The 16,004-nt window shown below is 44.6% G+C and overlaps 8 protein-coding genes across 8 annotated transcripts; 6 read left to right on the top strand and 2 right to left on the bottom strand.

Annotated features, from left to right (window-relative positions):
* Nucleotides 1-675: 675 nt before the first annotated feature.
* Nucleotides 676-5,197, top strand: BYT42DRAFT_573507 (Fusaric acid resistance protein-like-domain-containing protein). The gene is made up of 8 exons (XM_051568731.1): nucleotides 676-1,475; nucleotides 1,547-2,079; nucleotides 2,146-2,323; nucleotides 2,420-3,453; nucleotides 3,510-3,796; nucleotides 3,871-4,201; nucleotides 4,264-4,982; nucleotides 5,055-5,197. Exons 1-8 carry the CDS (start codon nucleotides 1,114-1,116, stop codon nucleotides 5,127-5,129), a joined length of 3,519 nt encoding a protein of 1,172 aa, XP_051422251.1. The 5' UTR covers nucleotides 676-1,113; the 3' UTR covers nucleotides 5,130-5,197.
* A 497-nt stretch (nucleotides 5,198-5,694) lies between these two features.
* BYT42DRAFT_534315 (plasma-membrane choline transporter-domain-containing protein) lies at nucleotides 5,695-7,814 on the top strand. Its single transcript, XM_051565452.1, has 5 exons — nucleotides 5,695-6,219; nucleotides 6,291-6,466; nucleotides 6,541-7,022; nucleotides 7,087-7,554; nucleotides 7,642-7,814. Exons 1-5 carry the CDS (start codon nucleotides 5,714-5,716, stop codon nucleotides 7,678-7,680), a joined length of 1,671 nt encoding a protein of 556 aa, XP_051422250.1. The 5' UTR covers nucleotides 5,695-5,713; the 3' UTR covers nucleotides 7,681-7,814.
* A 194-nt stretch (nucleotides 7,815-8,008) lies between these two features.
* BYT42DRAFT_573497 (uncharacterized protein) lies at nucleotides 8,009-9,721 on the top strand. The gene is made up of 6 exons (XM_051568730.1): nucleotides 8,009-8,519; nucleotides 8,581-8,647; nucleotides 8,709-8,830; nucleotides 8,921-9,055; nucleotides 9,123-9,242; nucleotides 9,294-9,721. The coding sequence occupies exons 1-6, from the start codon at nucleotides 8,436-8,438 to the stop codon at nucleotides 9,675-9,677; spliced, it is 912 nt and encodes a 303-aa protein (XP_051422249.1). The 5' UTR covers nucleotides 8,009-8,435; the 3' UTR covers nucleotides 9,678-9,721.
* A 125-nt stretch (nucleotides 9,722-9,846) lies between these two features.
* Nucleotides 9,847-11,170, top strand: BYT42DRAFT_516881 (uncharacterized protein; the record flags this gene model as incomplete). The annotated part of the gene is made up of 10 exons (XM_051565222.1): nucleotides 9,847-9,991; nucleotides 10,093-10,130; nucleotides 10,195-10,233; nucleotides 10,301-10,319; nucleotides 10,378-10,435; nucleotides 10,501-10,519; nucleotides 10,597-10,617; nucleotides 10,687-10,907; nucleotides 10,979-11,033; nucleotides 11,125-11,170. Exons 1-10 carry the CDS (start codon nucleotides 9,873-9,875, stop codon nucleotides 11,166-11,168), a joined length of 633 nt encoding a protein of 210 aa, XP_051422248.1. The 5' UTR covers nucleotides 9,847-9,872.
* BYT42DRAFT_573485 (apolipo protein O-domain-containing protein) lies at nucleotides 11,171-12,691 on the bottom strand. The gene is made up of 7 exons (XM_051568729.1): nucleotides 12,471-12,691; nucleotides 12,316-12,399; nucleotides 12,116-12,232; nucleotides 12,002-12,056; nucleotides 11,827-11,925; nucleotides 11,331-11,746; nucleotides 11,171-11,252 (listed from the first exon to the last, which is right to left on the bottom strand). The coding sequence occupies exons 1-7, from the start codon at nucleotides 12,495-12,497 to the stop codon at nucleotides 11,220-11,222; spliced, it is 831 nt and encodes a 276-aa protein (XP_051422247.1). The 5' UTR covers nucleotides 12,498-12,691; the 3' UTR covers nucleotides 11,171-11,219.
* Nucleotides 12,692-13,487: 796 nt separating this feature from the next.
* BYT42DRAFT_498392 (uncharacterized protein) lies at nucleotides 13,488-14,124 on the top strand (the record flags this gene model as incomplete). Its single annotated transcript, XM_051564559.1, has 2 exons — nucleotides 13,488-13,536; nucleotides 13,853-14,124. The coding sequence occupies 2 exons, from the start codon at nucleotides 13,488-13,490 to the stop codon at nucleotides 14,122-14,124; spliced, it is 321 nt and encodes a 106-aa protein (XP_051422246.1).
* A 309-nt stretch (nucleotides 14,125-14,433) lies between these two features.
* On the top strand, nucleotides 14,434-15,288 carry BYT42DRAFT_375570 (uncharacterized protein). Its single transcript, XM_051563283.1, has one exon. It carries the CDS (start codon nucleotides 14,635-14,637, stop codon nucleotides 15,070-15,072), a length of 438 nt encoding a protein of 145 aa, XP_051422245.1. The 5' UTR covers nucleotides 14,434-14,634; the 3' UTR covers nucleotides 15,073-15,288.
* On the bottom strand, nucleotides 15,172-15,966 carry BYT42DRAFT_614902 (Calcipressin; the record flags this gene model as incomplete). The annotated part of the gene is made up of 2 exons (XM_051571905.1): nucleotides 15,172-15,600; nucleotides 15,670-15,966. 2 exons carry the CDS (start codon nucleotides 15,964-15,966, stop codon nucleotides 15,172-15,174), a joined length of 726 nt encoding a protein of 241 aa, XP_051422244.1.
* Nucleotides 15,967-16,004: the final 38 nt, after the last annotated feature.

The following is a 16,004-nucleotide window of genomic DNA, read 5'->3' as shown; positions in this document are numbered from 1 at the left end:
ATAGGGGACAGTGGAGCCAATGGAAATGGTGCATTGGCAAAGACAGGTTTTTGAAGAACAGGCTCTTCAAAAGATACAGATTGTTCGCAACGAAGCAACGTTAGGAGTGCTGACGCTACATACAGGTTGTTTCAATAGACACAGCCATTTTATGCCTCGCATTCGACGGAGATCGCGCCAACAAGAGAAAGTTTCCCCCTGGATCCCCGCACCGGAAAATGCTGGTCCGATGAACTTTTGACCTCGCCGCTTTTGACACTTCAGGTTAAACACACCTGTCATCTCCGGAATTCGAATTCATACTTTAAACGAGAAATGTTCCGTTGCGGTTGGATAATAGACGAAAAAAGCAAATGAAGGCAGCAGGACTCAGATGAGTTCATAATATACTGCTGTCATGGCCAAAAATACTTGCTTCAGTGTTGTGTCAAAAAGGCGTTCAAGCGATCAAAGGCTGCAAAATGCCTTTGATCCGAAGGCCGATGTGTAACTGTAGGCTGCTGAGTCATCGACGCCCTCGGTTGCACGGCCAAAAAACGTTGTGTAATGCAACCATTCCGCAAGAGAAACTTTCTGAATCATTAATATCATTGCATATACCAGCAGTACCATTTGTATCCGAAAATTGGATGTCGTATGTCGTTACCTTTTCCATTCACCATGTTGGAGATTCTTGTTGAAAAAAAAAAAAGAGAATTAAACAGATCGACCCTTTGATAGAGTGATACCCTAATATTGGAGCGCCGAATCGATTGCAGTACCCAGATCGACTCCACCATTTGATCAACTTGTGTTGCCAGTCTTTTTTTGCAGTTGTTCAAGTGACCCTTTTGTCCATCCTTTAGCAGATTCCATAATCGTGTCATTAAACTGGAAAGTGGTTTTTAATTTCTTTAGCGCATTATATTCAGACTCTCCCTAGTTCCAAAAAAAAGTGGGTAGATATCATGCACGCATGTGCATCATTCTCTAGTCGGGATAAGCTTGAAACTCTTCTTTTTTTTTTCTTCAACTTTCTTTCCTTTTCTTATCTTTCAATTCAAATTTCGACTATTGGCTTGTGTTCCTTTTTCTGCTCTTTTTCTTTTCCCTTTCTTGATCCGACGATCGAGCATGACCGTTTCAAACGAGTCATCGCCATGCCGCGATGCTGCTTCTCATGCGGAGGAGAGACGGCCGTTACTGGAAGGCAACGAAACAGACTGTATTCCTACCAACGCTTACATATCGACCACCTCATCGTCGACACCCGCAGGTTGGTGGGCTGAATCCGCTAGTCCACTCCCCGTCGGTTCACTCGAATCGGCGGGGTATTTCCGCACGTCGCCGCCTAATTATTATGGATCGTTGACTTCTTCCTACTTTGACAATATGAGTCCCTACGACGTGGTCCTTGATGACGGTACTCAGCAGAAACGATCCGTGTCCTTGTCGACCATGGCTCACATCACCAGAGCGACCACCACCGGGAACGGGTAGGTAGTGCAAAGTCGGCCTTCAAATCACGCACACTCGGACAACTTAAACCCCGGTTCTCTCCATTCAGTGACAGTAACAGAGAAAGCCCTCGGTTATCAGATACCCCACCACCCCATATTCCCAAGGAAGACGATGACAGCTCTTCCGATTCAGACGATTCCATTGACAACCGATCTTCTTCCAAATGGAGTTTTCTGGCAGCCATGGATCGATGTCGGAATTGGACACTGTCGCCTGCGCATAAAAAAGTGCTTAAATGCAGTATGGCGTACATGATCGGATCGCTGTTTACGTTTGTCCCCATACTGAATCAAGCTATTGGAGGTAGTTGTGTTGCCAGTCATATGGCGGCTACCGTCACGGTCTTCTTTAGTCCGGCCAAATCCGTTGGCGGCATGATAGAGGCGGCCGGGTTCGGATGGGTTTATGTGTTGAGCGCTTTTGCATTGTGCCTGGCGAGTATGGCAACCACCGATTATTTCATGGATCATCACATGTACGTCGCGTCTTGCATGGTCACGTTATGCGTGTGGCTCGCTGGAAGTACCTTTGTCATTGCGTTTCTGAAAGCCAGAGTGAATTCCCCCAGTATCAATACAGGTAAAAAGTCAATCTCGGATCCCGCGGCGACGGTGGAAGCTCACTTTTTTTAAATGTTAATGATAGCATCGTCTCTGGCATTTCTTATCCTGTTTTCCATTCTCGTGCGAGAAGGATCGTGGAACCGATCAGAGTTTGACACGACGAAAATTGAAGCAACGTTTGCCCTCGTAGCCATTGGCACTGTCATCTCCGTGGCCGTATGCTTACTGGTTTGGCCCATTTCAGCCACTCAGAAGCTCAAGTAAGTCGCATTGTTAGGGCCACATTTTTTTCGATGCAAAAGGAGAAGTCAGCGGTCATTAGTGACCTTTCTTTTTTTTTTACTGGGTTTGTCTAGATCCGATATTCATGCCAGTCTTGAATCGGTGCGCGTACTACTGAAGCTGTTGACCAAGACATTTCTACTGGACGCGGATTTGCCCGAATTTACTGCCAATACCAATCTTAAAAATGCCATTACCGCTCATTCCAGTAGTTTCGTGGCTCTCAAAGTGTCATTGCAAGACGCCAAGCGCGAATTTTACAACCTCCAGGTTCGTCAGCATGCCGAAGGATACGAGGCCATTGTCAGCAGTCTGCAACGTTTAGCACAGCATATTGGAGGGCTTCGCAGCAGCTGTGGCTTGCAATTCGAAGTAATGCGTGAAAAGGCGTCCAAACCACGTCCGGCCGGGGTGGTCATGCAGTACGATCCCGAATTTGAAGGATATCATCCTTCCGACAAGAAACAGACATGGAACGTCAAGACAGATCGCCGGCGAAAACGCTTGGAACAGAAGCTGAGACGTGAACAAACATTAATGGATATTGATGGGTATCTGCAGGAAGAGAAAGAGACCGATCGTCTCGGTGTTGCTGATCGAACCGACCGCTCCTCGCCGGCACCTCCGGCGATTCCAGCACGAGTAAAGAGAACTACGGAGGAACCAGCGGAGACGAAAAGAGGGCCTATCAGTCAATTCATTCGTACCATGCGTCCGCCCATGAAATCGCTGGCTTACACATGCAAGCACACCATTGTCCATCTCCAAACACGACTCAAGGGCCAAGCAGACAGCACGACGCCTTCGTTTGAAATGATGCGACGTAACTTGGCCATGGCCATTGTGCTTTTCGAATCGTCACAGCAACAGGCGCTAGCAAGGATGTACCACCGCAAAAAGAAAGAAATGAATCTAAATGAACTTCACTCTCGTTTGATGAAACAGTTCCCTGCCGAAGACGTCTTTCTGGTCTACTTTTTTGTTTTTTGTCTTTTAGAATTCGCCAAGGAGTTGATGGACCTTGTGGGCCATGTACAAACCATCGACCATCTAGGTCCCGTCAAGTATCCCTGGTTGTCGGGATGGCGTGTCTACATAGCTCGATGTTGTAAGCTCAATTCCTGAATAGTCATAGACGGACTGGTTTTATTGACGTATTCTTAGGCGGACAGCGAACAAGATCGAGTGAGGAGACGAACGGGTCCAAGAAGAATGCGAGCTTCCGTCCCAACGATCGCAACACACACAATACGCTGCATACCCCTGTTCACAGCGGCGGCATTCGTTGGGCTCTCATGCGGGTATGGGGATTCTTTACATGGTTTCGGCAGCACACCGTACGCTATGCGGTAAAGGCGACCTTGACCGCTCTGATCTTTTCTGCACCGGCTTTTATTCCTGTCACCCAGCCTTGGTTCCGCACTTTCCGAATGGAATGGATGTTGATTACGGTAAGAGGAGCAGTTCGTTTGCAAAATAGATCCGTACCGAGATCTTGTCACTGACAAAAAAAAATTGGAAAAAGATTATGGCCGTCATGACGCCCACTGTGGGTGGAACGAATTTAATGGCCATACTGCGTGTGTTGGCAACCATCTTTGGATGCTACGTGGGCGCGATAGCTTACGCTGCTTTTCCTGGCCAGCCGGTGATGCTATTTATCATCACGGGGTTGTTTTCCGTGCCCAGCTTTTGGATGATTCAAAACCACAAGCACGGTAAATTTGGCCAATTTTCGCTGCTGGCATACAACTTGGTGGTGCTTTACACCTACAATCACCGAGACGAAACGACCATTGACGTGTTTAGCATGGCATGGATGCGGTGTATCGCAGTATCAATGGGTGTTGTGATTGGTAAAAGTCGAATGATTCGCAAAGATGGACGGTTACAGAGTGTCTAATTTTACTATTGACAGGATTGATTGTAACCACGTATGTGTGGCCCTACGAAGCGCGAAAAGAAGTACGCAAGGGATTATCTGATCTGTTGTTGAGGATGTCGTGGCTGTACAATCAGTTGACCATGGCGTATGCAGAAACATCGGAAGAAGATCATTATGCACGACTGATAGAAGAAGTGTTTGAGTTGCCTCGTCGTGAAGATGTCATTTCAACCGAAGATTTGATCGAGCAAAACAAGGCCAAAGCCGCGAGTTTCCAGAAAATGGAGCTGGCATTGCAGCTCAACCTGCTGGAATTGCAAGGTCTACTTGTGCACGCGCCCAATGAACCACGACTGAAAGGCCCGTTCCCTATTGACAAGTATCAGGCCATGCTGCAGTCATGCCAAACGATTCTTGATAACTTTTTGTCGATGCGCATTGTGATTCTCAAAGACGTGTGGGCACTTCACGTTCGTCGCGATTTCTTGCGACCGGCCAGTCACGAATTCAAAATGATGACGGGCAATGTACTGCTCTACTTTTATTTGCTAGCCTCGGCATTGCAATTGAAGACGCCTTTACCACCATACCTTCCTCCCGCAGAAGAGTGCCGAGAAAAATTGATGGAAAGACTGCAGACGATGCCGACGGTGATGCACTCGCCGTCCCAGGACGTAGATACGGACGAATGTTACATGGTGTACTATGCTTACGTCGTCCTGATGGAAAATATTATCCGTGAGCTGGACCAGGTGAGCCTCTTTTTTTATACGATTAGATCTGTTTGAATATAGAAGCAAGGTGCTGACATCTTTCCATCTTAGGTGGGACATCATTTACGTGAATTATTTGGCTCCCTGGTGCCAGAGACGCAATGGTCACGTTGTTTTGCAGGATAACCATGGTGATTGTGCGCATGCGATGGATTAAATCGAATACCAATAAACTGCAGCAAGCAATTGGTTGTGATGATTATTGATCGTAAACAAATTGTTGGGGCTTCAATAGTGGGGGTTAATCGATCGTGGGCGAGCCCATTCCCCAGCGAGGACAGACACAGGTTACTTTTCCATGGAGTGGACAAAGATAGTTAATATGTGGTGGAAGAAACGGTAGGAAGGAAAAGGGCTAAAAAAATTTACGTCAAGCTAGCAAGATGGCGGTCGATATCAAAATAAGCTTCGACATGAAAGGTTGAGAGAGAGAGAGAGTAACCATTATATTGAGGAGAGGAGCATTGTCTTTTGGCACGTGACACGATTATCCCTATTGAGCAGAGAAGTGTGCGTGCAAAAATGGATACGCGTTGGAACCAAGAACAAACAAACAAAAGATATTTCGAATCAAGGTTTCGGCGCGTTTTCCAGGATCCGACGCATTCACAGATCACATGCTCCGACGCCATGAGTATGTCATTCCAATACATGCCCAAAATAGATTCATTTTTTGCTCTCTTTTTTTTTCTTTCTTTCTTCTGAGTGTCATGCAGCAACCGTACTCATCACAGCAGCAGCCTTATCCGCCACCATCTCCTTCTCAGAGTCCATACTATCCGCCTCCTCCGCAATCGCAAAACGGTTATTATCCGCCACCGCCTCAAGCACAATCCTATTCACCACAAAAGTCGTACTCACAACCACCGTCGTACGCGCAACAGCCCAATCCGTATTCGCAACAGCAAGCTCCGTCCGGACCTTATGCATCGAATCCACAAACAGCCGAGGATGGCGGTGCAGGCAAGGTCCGTCCATCAAGCGGGTATAAAGACGTGTGGGCCGCTATACTGTGGCTGTGCAACTTGGGCGGCTTCATCGCGCTTTCCGTCATTGGATTAGGCGTTTATCACGGCCGCACCGGTTCGTTTGGCGGGACACCGTCGGCTACCACGTATTCAGGCCTCACATTCGATACTAGCACGTTGGCCATCTTTGGATTTGCCGCGATTGTTGGCTTTGGTATCAGTTTTCTCTATCTCATGCTTGCCAACATGTAAGACTATTTTTTTTTCTTCTTTGTTGAAGGTTCGGCAGCAGAAGTACAGCGGGCTCATCTTTTTATAGATTTCCAAAACCATTGATTTACATCACGCTCATCGGCAGCATCATTGTTTACTTTGGTGTCACCATTTACTATTTCACGCAACACTATTACTCCGCTGCCATTGTGTTTCTGATATTTTCATGCCTGTATTTGTGTACGTTCTGGTGGTGGAGAAGCCGAATACCATTTGCCACAGGTACATTTTCAACCATGGACAGAAGCCCAAATTGATTCATTGATTGATTGATTATCGAATTCTTCATCACATAGTCATGCTACAGACGATCACATCCATTACCCGTCGATATCCTAGCACCATTATTGTCGGCCTCATTTCGCTTATTGTCCAAACCGCATTCAGTATTTGGTTTGCTCTCACTGTGATTGGCGTGTACGAGGCATACTACAGTACCAGTTCCAACAATGCACGTCTCAACGTGGCCATGGTGTTCCTTGTGTTTTCTTTTTACTGGACATCCCAAGTCATTACCTATGTCACGCATGTCATTCTCGCCGGTATCTTTGCGACAGTTTACTTTTTGGATAATTCCGTGAAACACCCAATCTGGGGAAGTACACGACGCGCTCTAACCACCAGTTTTGGATCCATTTGCTTCGGCGCTCTGATTATTGCGTTTGTGAACTTTGTCCGATACTTCCTCAGTGTGGCGCGTGCCAACACGGACAGTCCCATCCTAGGGTTCTTAATCTGCATTGTGCAATGCATTGTGGGATGTTTCCAAGGATTACTCGTAAGCCAAGGACGAGAAATCAATCGGAAAATGACAATGAGACTGATGATGTGAACTGGTATAGGAATGGTTTACGTATTATGCTTTTAGCGGTGTGGCTATTTATGGCATGGGATTCATTCCCTCGGCAAAGAATACGTGGCGCATGATCAAAGATCGCGGTATTGAAGCCATGATTAACGACAACTTGATCGGCAATGTCCTGTTTATGGGTAAGATTATCTGCTTTTATCAACGATTTACAAGGATACTGACTACGGTGATGCGATATGGTGTGATATGTTTTCAAGGTGGATTACTTGTTGGCGTTTTGTGCTCGCTGTTAGGCTTCATCTATCTGAAAGCCGCCAATCCTGCGTACAACCAAGGAGGTGGTATGACCCCCGTGGTTGTTTTGGTATGCTTTTTATTGGGATCTTCCATGTTTTCATCCATTGCTACCGTGATTTCCAGCGGTGTGGCCACCACTTTCTTATGTTTGGCTGAAGATCCTGATGCTTTGCGACGATCCAAGCCTATGCTGTACGAAAAGGTATGTTGTAACTTTTGGCTCACTGGTCTATGTACTCGTTTCTTCTTTTTCGGTTATTCACTGACGATTAACATGTGTGCATATTAGATTCGCGAAACATGGCCTCGCGTTGTCCAAGGTGTCTAAAGCATGCTGTCTATATAATTTCCCCCTAATCATTCTTTCGTTATTTGTCTCCACAACAAAAACTACTATTACATTAATCGCTAGTCGACTAATAACTTCAAAATTCCAAGTAACATGTTGAATTTTAAAGCCTGTTTATCTGAAATCATTGAATGGTAAAGGGTACAAACACTCACCCTTACATCGGTTGCCGTTATTTTTTTTCTACCGCCGATGATGCTTGAACGATCCTTTGACGTTAAGCTAGATCCGCCAACTAGCTTGACTGAACGGTTAGTTTAAAATGACACACTTGATGTACACTGAGAGATATTTATTTCTGTTGCAGGTCGCAATGAAGGATATGGCTTCCCAAACTACCACAAAAACACCAGTCCACAAACAACAATTAAATTAAATTAGGTGACAGTCTGATAAGCGTTCCACACTCTTGCTTCTGCATGACGCGCGACTGATCCCTTTTTTTTATATATATCATGTTGCAAGCAACGCAGACGCAAACTGTGAATTATCAAAGAGAACGTGAAGTCTCCTTGGCGCTTCCGTCCTTTCAGAAAGTGGGCGGCAGCAATGTCGGATCACGAATGACATGCGTGCAGATTCTCGATTATTATATGGAAGGCATTCGTTCCACCACCACCGATTTGTTGGATCTTGTACTGGATGGAGGCAATCTCGACATTACCATATCCTTTTTTTACTGACATTAGAGGCAAAAAGACGATGAGCTCCTGTGCTTCTATCCTTAACTTGGAATGTCGCTTTTTCAATACTTTAGCAACCGTATTAATGGACTTGAATGTGAAATCCACGACTGGATGACCGTATCGTTAATACAGGTAGGCTGAAAATCGCAAGATATACATTGATTTCACAGATCAACCTTGTGCATCCATCAAGACTATGCAATACTGTGGATTCAAGCTCAAGAATATGTGTCACAGCCAAACTGACCGCGAGTGTCAATGTGAGTGCCGCAACACGCCGCATAAAAAGGACCAAGACTGAATTTCAATGACCGCACCCAGCATTGATCTTTTACGTTCCAAAGGCTTTCATCACCACGCCCCTGTCGTATTTGCTGGAAAGATCAGTGCCGCAAGGTCGACTCAAAAGACTTCACATCTATCTGGACTGGGAGACAAAAAATATCCTTTTTTTTATGATACGTGAATGACGTTGTGTGTTTAGCTCTACATGTCTATATTACCCTTGACTATTTTTCTGTCCGTTTTTACAGCTGCAGCCGTTGAGAAGTTTGATGGAATACCCAAATGAAGAGCTGATACAATACGTTGACAATGGATTTTCCATCATATTATGTCAGCGCATGAGTCAAATGTACCCACTCATCTTTTCCAAACTCTACGTTCAAGTAAGTCGGCTATCATCGCTTAGAGTACCCTTGGCCTCTCGGCTCATTCATCATTTTTTTTAACAAGCGTTTGGCGACGTCGACGAAATACATTCCTACCATGGCGCGATCCCTGCAACGCATTGCAGATATTGCAAAGACGAAATCAGCCACTGATTTTTACGCGGACACGCGGGAAATGATTGATGTACAGCTGCATGTGAGCTAATTTGGCGGAGGCTGACAATCTCGTTTTTAGGCGATTGCTTCTCGAACGCGGATGTTGAAACCGGAAGAAGATCCCGCCAACCCCGACTTCTTCTCGAATACCGTCATTGGATTGTATTGTGCTACCAAAAATATGTCCACGCTACGTCAATGCGCCAAGGTAGAACAAAAAAAAAAACCACAAACCCACCCACCGGAAATGGTTTGTGCTCAATCAATGATACAGAGGCCTAAACCACCGGCACTTCATACCTCTACACCGTCGAGCCCACCAGATGCGCATGATACGGTGGCCAATCTGTGGTCCGCTTTCCGCTGTGACGTGGAGCCAATTCCAGAACTCTCAAATTCTCAAGCGGATGCCAGTGAAGACGAAGAGCTTAATATCGATGACCCTTTTATCCATGACTTGTAAACTGTCGAGCAACCATTGTAAAACAGTGCAGAACCTAAAAAAAATAGCCTGACACAGCACCTAGTCGAACCGGAAAATAATGACAGAAATATTTGAATTGGCGAGTTTCTGGGCTTTTTCTAGGATGTTGTCGGGTTTTTCTTTTTTTTTTTTTTTCTTTCTCACACTTGTTATTCTTTGTTTGTTAATTTTATTATGGCATCGATAGCGGAAAGAGGACTGGCTCAGTTAAAGTCATTGTACAGCAGCGAAAAAGAATTATCAAAACTTGGAAACGACCTTCTTCGTCGTTTAGCCAACAAGATTGAGATTAGGTAAAATAATTCATGCTCGTGTTTATGCCAGCAGACCGAAACGGCCCATACCATAATCCACTGAACTATTCCGTCTACACCTTACCTTCTTTCTCTTCCAGTGAATCAGATATCACAAAATTAAAAGTGGATGCCATTGGTAAATAACCATACCATAGAGTAACGAACGAGAGTCATGGGCTGACACGGATTTGTACACTTAGTCAACGCGGCGAACAATTCCTTACTAGGAGGTGGAGGAGGTAGGTCTTGCAGTTTTTGGATTCCATAGATGAATTTAATTTCTCATCACTTGTTTCAAACCGATAGTTGACGGAGCCATTCACAGGTGGGACAAAACAAAATCAATGCACTCGAATGCATGAGTTAAGCATTTAGGGTTACAGGGCCGCAGGACCGAAATTGTTGGAAGAGTGCAGAACCTTGCACGGATGCGCCGATGGAGTGAGTCATCACACTAGACCCTTATTACAACAACAATAACCTTACTAACCGAATGATTGAGTTAGGATGCTAAAATAACAAAAGGTGCAATTACGCAGTGTTTAAACGCACGAAAGCCATCAACTAACACAGAGTTCTTTTTCCTTTTCTCCTATGCTTAGGCTACAATCTTCCAGCTAAACGTAAGTCGGCTGAACCGATATTTGCCACGACAACAGTGAATTTATGTGGGATCAAAATATACGTTTTAGATGTGATTCATACGGTGGGACCACAACAGCAGCAAAAAAGCGTTTTGGAAAGCTGTTACCGCAAAAGTTTGCAAGTGTTGAAAGAGAATGGTTTGCGGTCCATTGCGTTTCCATGCGTAGCTACAGGTGTTTACGGCTATGATAATGAAGACGCGGCCAACGTTGCACTCGGTCAAGTCCGTCTCTTCTTGGAACGTGATGCTCTGGCCAATGAAGATAATGTAAGAAACGTTGTCACAAAAACAGGTCTCTTTCGGGTTATCCAACTCATCAAGCATCATTTTCGCTACAGATTGACAAGGTGATTTTTGTGTTGTTTAACGACAAAGACAAAAAGATTTACAAAGGTAGGTTGACAGCCACACAGTCATCATCACCTATGTAAGGAATGATGAGAGAAGCCTTTCTCCTCTTTTGCTAACTGAGATAATGCGATAGAATTGGTGCCAGTGTACTTTCCTGGATGGCAGCTGAATAAATAAATATGCTGTTGCTTTTTGCTTTTATTACAAAGGAAAGAAAAAAAAATGATTCTAGTTCTTCTTTAATGTCTCTTCGACACCAGGCTATCAAAAGAAAAAAAAAAGCCATAGTTAGTCCTCTGTCGTCCAACCTATCAACTGTCCGCATAACTATGTACTTACGTTGGATCGCGTGGAATACATGCTTTCTACGTTTTTCTTGATGTTGTCAAAATTGTCTTTGACTTCTTCCTTCTTTTCCACTGCTTCCTCCTTCTTTACACTGACTTGCTGCTTCACCTCTCGTTCAAAACCGGCAGCCTGGTTCTTGAGGGCATCGGCGTTTTGTTGGATCTGTTCGCGAAGCTTGTCTGTGTTTTGTTGGACGGTGCCTTTCAATTGAGCGACCGTTGCATCAACCTGCTGACGGAGATCGCACACGGTGTCTTTGACTGATTTATGAGCCGACTGCAGAGGAGGGTATTTGCTTTCGAGCTTTTCCAATTGAAAACACACGTTGTGAGTGGTCTTGGGGAACAAGTAGTACGAAGTGCCGGCAGCCAAAGCAGCAGAAGTGAGGAAACGCAACACGAAATTGCCTAATCCATTCACGCGTGTTTGTTGTGAGTTGATCTACATCTCATCTTGTCATGATTTTTGTTGAAGGAACTTCACTTACGTCTACGGGCAATAATGGTACCAGCCAATCCAGCGACACCGACAAAGAGGACGTTGGGCCAGAGTTCTTCATCTTTTGCGATAGTCTGATCCACGACAGCTAAAAAAAGGTTGAACCATGGAAATCAGACTCCAACCCGGTGGGTATATCTATGACTGCTGTTTCTTGAACATACCGTCCACATCGTTCTCGAACTGGTTCCATCGTTGCTGAATGTTGTTCAAGTGAGACTAACCCGTTTCAGTGCAACGTTAGCTACCATAATCACGGATATGTAGAGCTAATGTACCTTTCCCTCGGCAACGGTTTCGTCAGCATATTTTTGGGCAACAGCAAAGTGTTCTTCCAATTTGGTAGGTGCTTCGATGAGGACCACTTCAGGCTCAGGATCGTCATAAATGCTGAGCTACAGAGTGAGAAATGGTGACCGTATTAGTTTCACTGTCATGGGTGATTGATGATTCGTTTTTCGTGCACAAAGATATTTACTTTGGCGGGTTTACGTTCGTCGGCGTAGACGGGAGACCGGGAAACGGAAGCCACTACGACAGCACTGGCAGCAGCTGTAGCCAACTAAGTCAATAAATCCAGTCAGTATTTTGTCATCAGAATGTCGTTGGTATTTGAGTAACGACGACGGTTACCGATTGTCTCAATGTAGAAGAGAACATTGGATTGTCGTAGAAAAAGCGTGGATGTGTGGAGCAAGCACACAGGAAAAAACACAAGGACCCACCCACCCCGATTTTCGCGCGAATATCGACGTCACATCGTCATTACCGATTAATAGAAGATTGCGCGATTTTGATTGGCTCCATCGGGCCAACGGATGAATCACTGTGTGTGGCAACAGCAGCTTTTTGCAAGACCAAAAAAAAAAAAAAAAGAAAAAAGCCTGTTGTTGACACGGGTGTTGGTTCCTTACGTGTAAACATGGTACTGTCCCCCCTTTAGTGGATATCTCCTGATTATGATCCCGAATGCTTCTTTCTTCTTTTTGGTTCAAGCTTGCGATCCCCTAAAATAGTAGAGAAAGGAAATAGGAAGGAGCGAGGAAAAAAAAAGGCCCACACAGAAACTAAAAGTCTATGTGAGCTCAGTGGAGCTTGCAAAAGAAAACAAATTATGAATCCACCCCTCATAAACTTTCAGATTTCCTCCTTGAATGATCTTTTTGTCTGGTGCTTCTTGTTACTCGTTATTCTCTCTCTCTCTCTCTCTTTCTCTTCCGCTCCCTCATTCGTCTTTCTTATTATTGGGCTTTTTTTATATATATATTGTCCTGCTATTGCCTTGAATTGACTCTCGTTCCAACTTGAGCATCGGCTAAACCGACAGCATATCCACTCTTTTGAACTTACATAAAAAGAAGCTTCCCCCCCAAAAAAAAAAGAGTTAATCTAGCGTTCATGGGCCATTTTTTAAGGTTGACTCCAAGCGGTATTATCCTGTCGCTTTTCTTCCTTCGAGTCGTCTCGTGTCAATACAACGTCAAACGCATGGTAGCAGGTAGGCGCGTAATTTAATGCTATTGTCAACGAAAAAAAAAAAGGGCATTCATCAGATTGACAATTTCCATGGATACCATTGATGTTTTTTTTTCTTACGTTCTGTTACTGTGAAAAAGGTTCATGCGGTCACAATGGGAACTCTGATACTATATGTTCACCAAAAACCGGAGATACTTGGCAAAACGGCACTTGGTATCAAGTAACATGGAATCCGTCGTAAGTTCTTTGAGATTAATATTTTTGCTTCTTCCAAACATACTATTTCTGGCCTCTTTTTTTTTTTTTTTGTTCAAAATGTAATTGATGGATCAATCTTTTTTTTCCCTTGTTTTGCTTCCTCTTTTTTTGTTCTTTGTTTTCCTATATAGCTATCCTACCTACGTATCGGCTGTAAGTGTTTTTTATAATTATTGTTGCTTATTGACAGGAAGGAATAGGGGACATATTTAATGGAACAAAGAACTAACCAAAAAATTATTCATAGTCATCGTTGGATATTTATGCATATTATGTAGAACATTATCAAAATATTCCTGTCAAATCATGGCGCAATGTCAGTGTCTCCAAAGGCAACTACGCACTGCTCGTCGATGACACGTGGTTCTCGCGTCCACTCAAGCCAGGATCGGCGCCTGTAGTGCACGATTGCCTGCTGTACATGGTCGCATCAGGAATTAACCCCGAAAAGGAGATGAATAACTTGTATTCTGATTTCCCATCTCCAGTCCACATCAATATTGCGCGTAAGTGGATCATCCTCTACGGGTCTAAATGTTTCTTATCATGATATTGTGGACTCACTTTTTTATGCATGGCAGAGGTCGCCTCTTCATCTAATACCAATCATTCTACTACTGTACCATCAGACCTTGAATCAACGTCCAATAGCGACGACGTTGGAACCAAAGCTTTACAACCTTGGGTGATCGCCATTATCATCCTCTCCTCTGTTGCAGTTCTCATAGCATGCTTTATTATCATTTGGATTTTATGTCACGTAAGACGGCGAAAGCTCGTATATGACGAGAAAGGAAACGGTAAGCAAGTCGATTCCGTTGTTTTATTCCCCTGTTAACACATCAATGCTTCTTTCCGAATATCTGCATTGAGCGAGTCGATTTGACTTGTTATTGTATAATATCTCCATTGACCCGTGATTCTTTTATTTTTAGATTTATACAGCTCCGTGAGCAGCACTACATTTCCATTGACGCCTATTCAGATTAAAGCCGAGTGTTCTCCTGCCGCGCTCAGCGAACTTCATCCTTCGGATATCGAGTCATTGCCACCACCGATTATGCGTCTTCACCAGGATGCAACCACGTTATCCGCGGATCGAAAAGACTCGGTGCGATTCAAAAATTACAGCCAGCCCTTGGATGAATCAGACAACTACATCATCCGACCGCAATCGGCCATTTCATGCAGCAACGTCTCCAATCGATCGGACCCTCCTCTCACGTCTACCGATGCATTACTTATCGCAGACACCTTTCGACAGCGCATGCGACGTCCCGAGTGGCAACAAGCCCAAGATCCAGCGCACAGTAAAGAATTCCTTTCTGAGGAAGATGCAAGACAGAAACAAGAAGAACAGGAAGAAGAGGAAAGACGGAAAAAGCTGAGTCAAGAATTGCTAAAAAAGGAGCTTGCTGCTGAAGGAACGCTGATGAAGAAAGTGGGCAAGCGAGCCAATCTGAGCGCCATTATTTATCATGCAGATGAGCTGAAATAAAATAAGCCAATCCATTCCTCCTCATAAACCCTTTTCCAATAAAATATACTATAGTGCCAGTTTTTATGTATGCAGTGGGTAAGGTACAAAAAGAAAATATCATGCTTGCAAAGGTGGTCGTGCTGTAGGGGCTACGTGGGGTCGACATCGGTTGGGTGAATCGGTCAACTTTGTGGTGTCTTGTCCATCCCAATCCTGTACTGTGATCATGGGTAAATTTTCGTTCAATGGGTCGCCTTCACTACATACAATTTGAAGAACAGGCGCTGCGGTTGTTGATGCTGTTGTTGATGTTGGCGAACGAACGAGGTTATCATCTAGACAAAAGTCATCATCCAAGTCGTCGTCATCTTCGGTGCTTGCCACGGCGTGAATGAGATCGGATGCTAATACATTTTGATTGGGTGGATCTTCTTCTATTTGCTGCCAGTCATCAAAAGGCGAGCCGGGAGGGGAAATTAGAAAGTTGCGGTTCATATTGGGTACTTGTAGTTGGTTCAGTGCAGGGTCGCTGTGCAACGGGGAATGCTACATCAATGGAGCAACTGGAATGAGTGGATGGATTCTTCCGTGAAACGATGACGGTTGGCATCTTACCTGACCGTAGTACACCCGGATTTCTAAGGGTTCCAGGACACCGCATGTATTGTCCGTCCATGTCACCCACGATCGATCGAGAGCATTTTTGGCCCGCATGGAGCTTAATGTGTCTTCGTAGATCACCATAAACCTTCGAAAACTCTTCATCGCAATAAACTGGTGAAGATCGCCAAATGTGGCACATAGTTCACGAATCTCGCAGATTGCTTCTGGAGACTGGAACACTTCCTTGGGTATATCTGGAATTAACAGTGTATTTGTTGCAATGCTTTCAGCGTGAGGCATCGTTGCCATGTTATTAACAAAAATACAAGAAAAAGTAAAGGAAAAGC

This window comes from Radiomyces spectabilis, assembly GCF_025331425.1.
Source record: "Radiomyces spectabilis strain NRRL 2753 chromosome Unknown BYT42scaffold_8, whole genome shotgun sequence".
Taxonomy (NCBI): domain Eukaryota; kingdom Fungi; phylum Mucoromycota; class Mucoromycetes; order Mucorales; family Radiomycetaceae; genus Radiomyces; species Radiomyces spectabilis.
Note: the sequence above shows the minus strand (reverse complement) of the source record. Positions and strands in the feature narration are given on the sequence as shown.

Bases quoted from the DNA above. Each gene is read 5' to 3' on its own strand.
- BYT42DRAFT_534315 (XM_051565452.1), top strand. From the start codon at position 5,714: ATGCAGCAACCGTACTCATCACAGCAGCAGCCTTATCCGCCACCATCT. The intron at 6,467-6,540 runs GTACATTTTCAA...TTCATCACATAG, and splicing joins CCGAATACCATTTGCCACAG to TCATGCTACAGACGATCACA. The intron at 7,555-7,641 runs GTATGTTGTAAC...TGTGCATATTAG, and splicing joins AGCCTATGCTGTACGAAAAG to ATTCGCGAAACATGGCCTCG.
- BYT42DRAFT_573507 (XM_051568731.1), top strand. From the start codon at position 1,114: ATGACCGTTTCAAACGAGTCATCGCCATGCCGCGATGCTGCTTCTCAT. The intron at 1,476-1,546 runs GTAGGTAGTGCA...CTCTCCATTCAG, and splicing joins GCGACCACCACCGGGAACGG to TGACAGTAACAGAGAAAGCC. The intron at 2,324-2,419 runs GTAAGTCGCATT...GGGTTTGTCTAG, and splicing joins TCAGCCACTCAGAAGCTCAA to ATCCGATATTCATGCCAGTC.
- BYT42DRAFT_573485 (XM_051568729.1), bottom strand. From the start codon at position 12,497: ATGTTCTCTTCTACATTGAGACAATCG. The intron at 12,400-12,470 runs GTAACCGTCGTC...TTATTGACTTAG, and splicing joins CTTCTACATTGAGACAATCG to TTGGCTACAGCTGCTGCCAG. The intron at 12,057-12,115 runs GTACATTAGCTC...GAAACGGGTTAG, and splicing joins AAACCGTTGCCGAGGGAAAG to TCTCACTTGAACAACATTCA.
- BYT42DRAFT_375570 (XM_051563283.1), top strand. From the start codon at position 14,635: ATGCGTCTTCACCAGGATGCAACCACGTTATCCGCGGATCGAAAAGAC.
- BYT42DRAFT_573497 (XM_051568730.1), top strand. From the start codon at position 8,436: ATGTCGCTTTTTCAATACTTTAGCAACCGTATTAATGGACTTGAATGT. The intron at 8,520-8,580 runs GTAGGCTGAAAA...GCATCCATCAAG, and splicing joins TGACCGTATCGTTAATACAG to ACTATGCAATACTGTGGATT. The intron at 9,056-9,122 runs GTAAGTCGGCTA...TTTTTTAACAAG, and splicing joins TTTCCAAACTCTACGTTCAA to CGTTTGGCGACGTCGACGAA.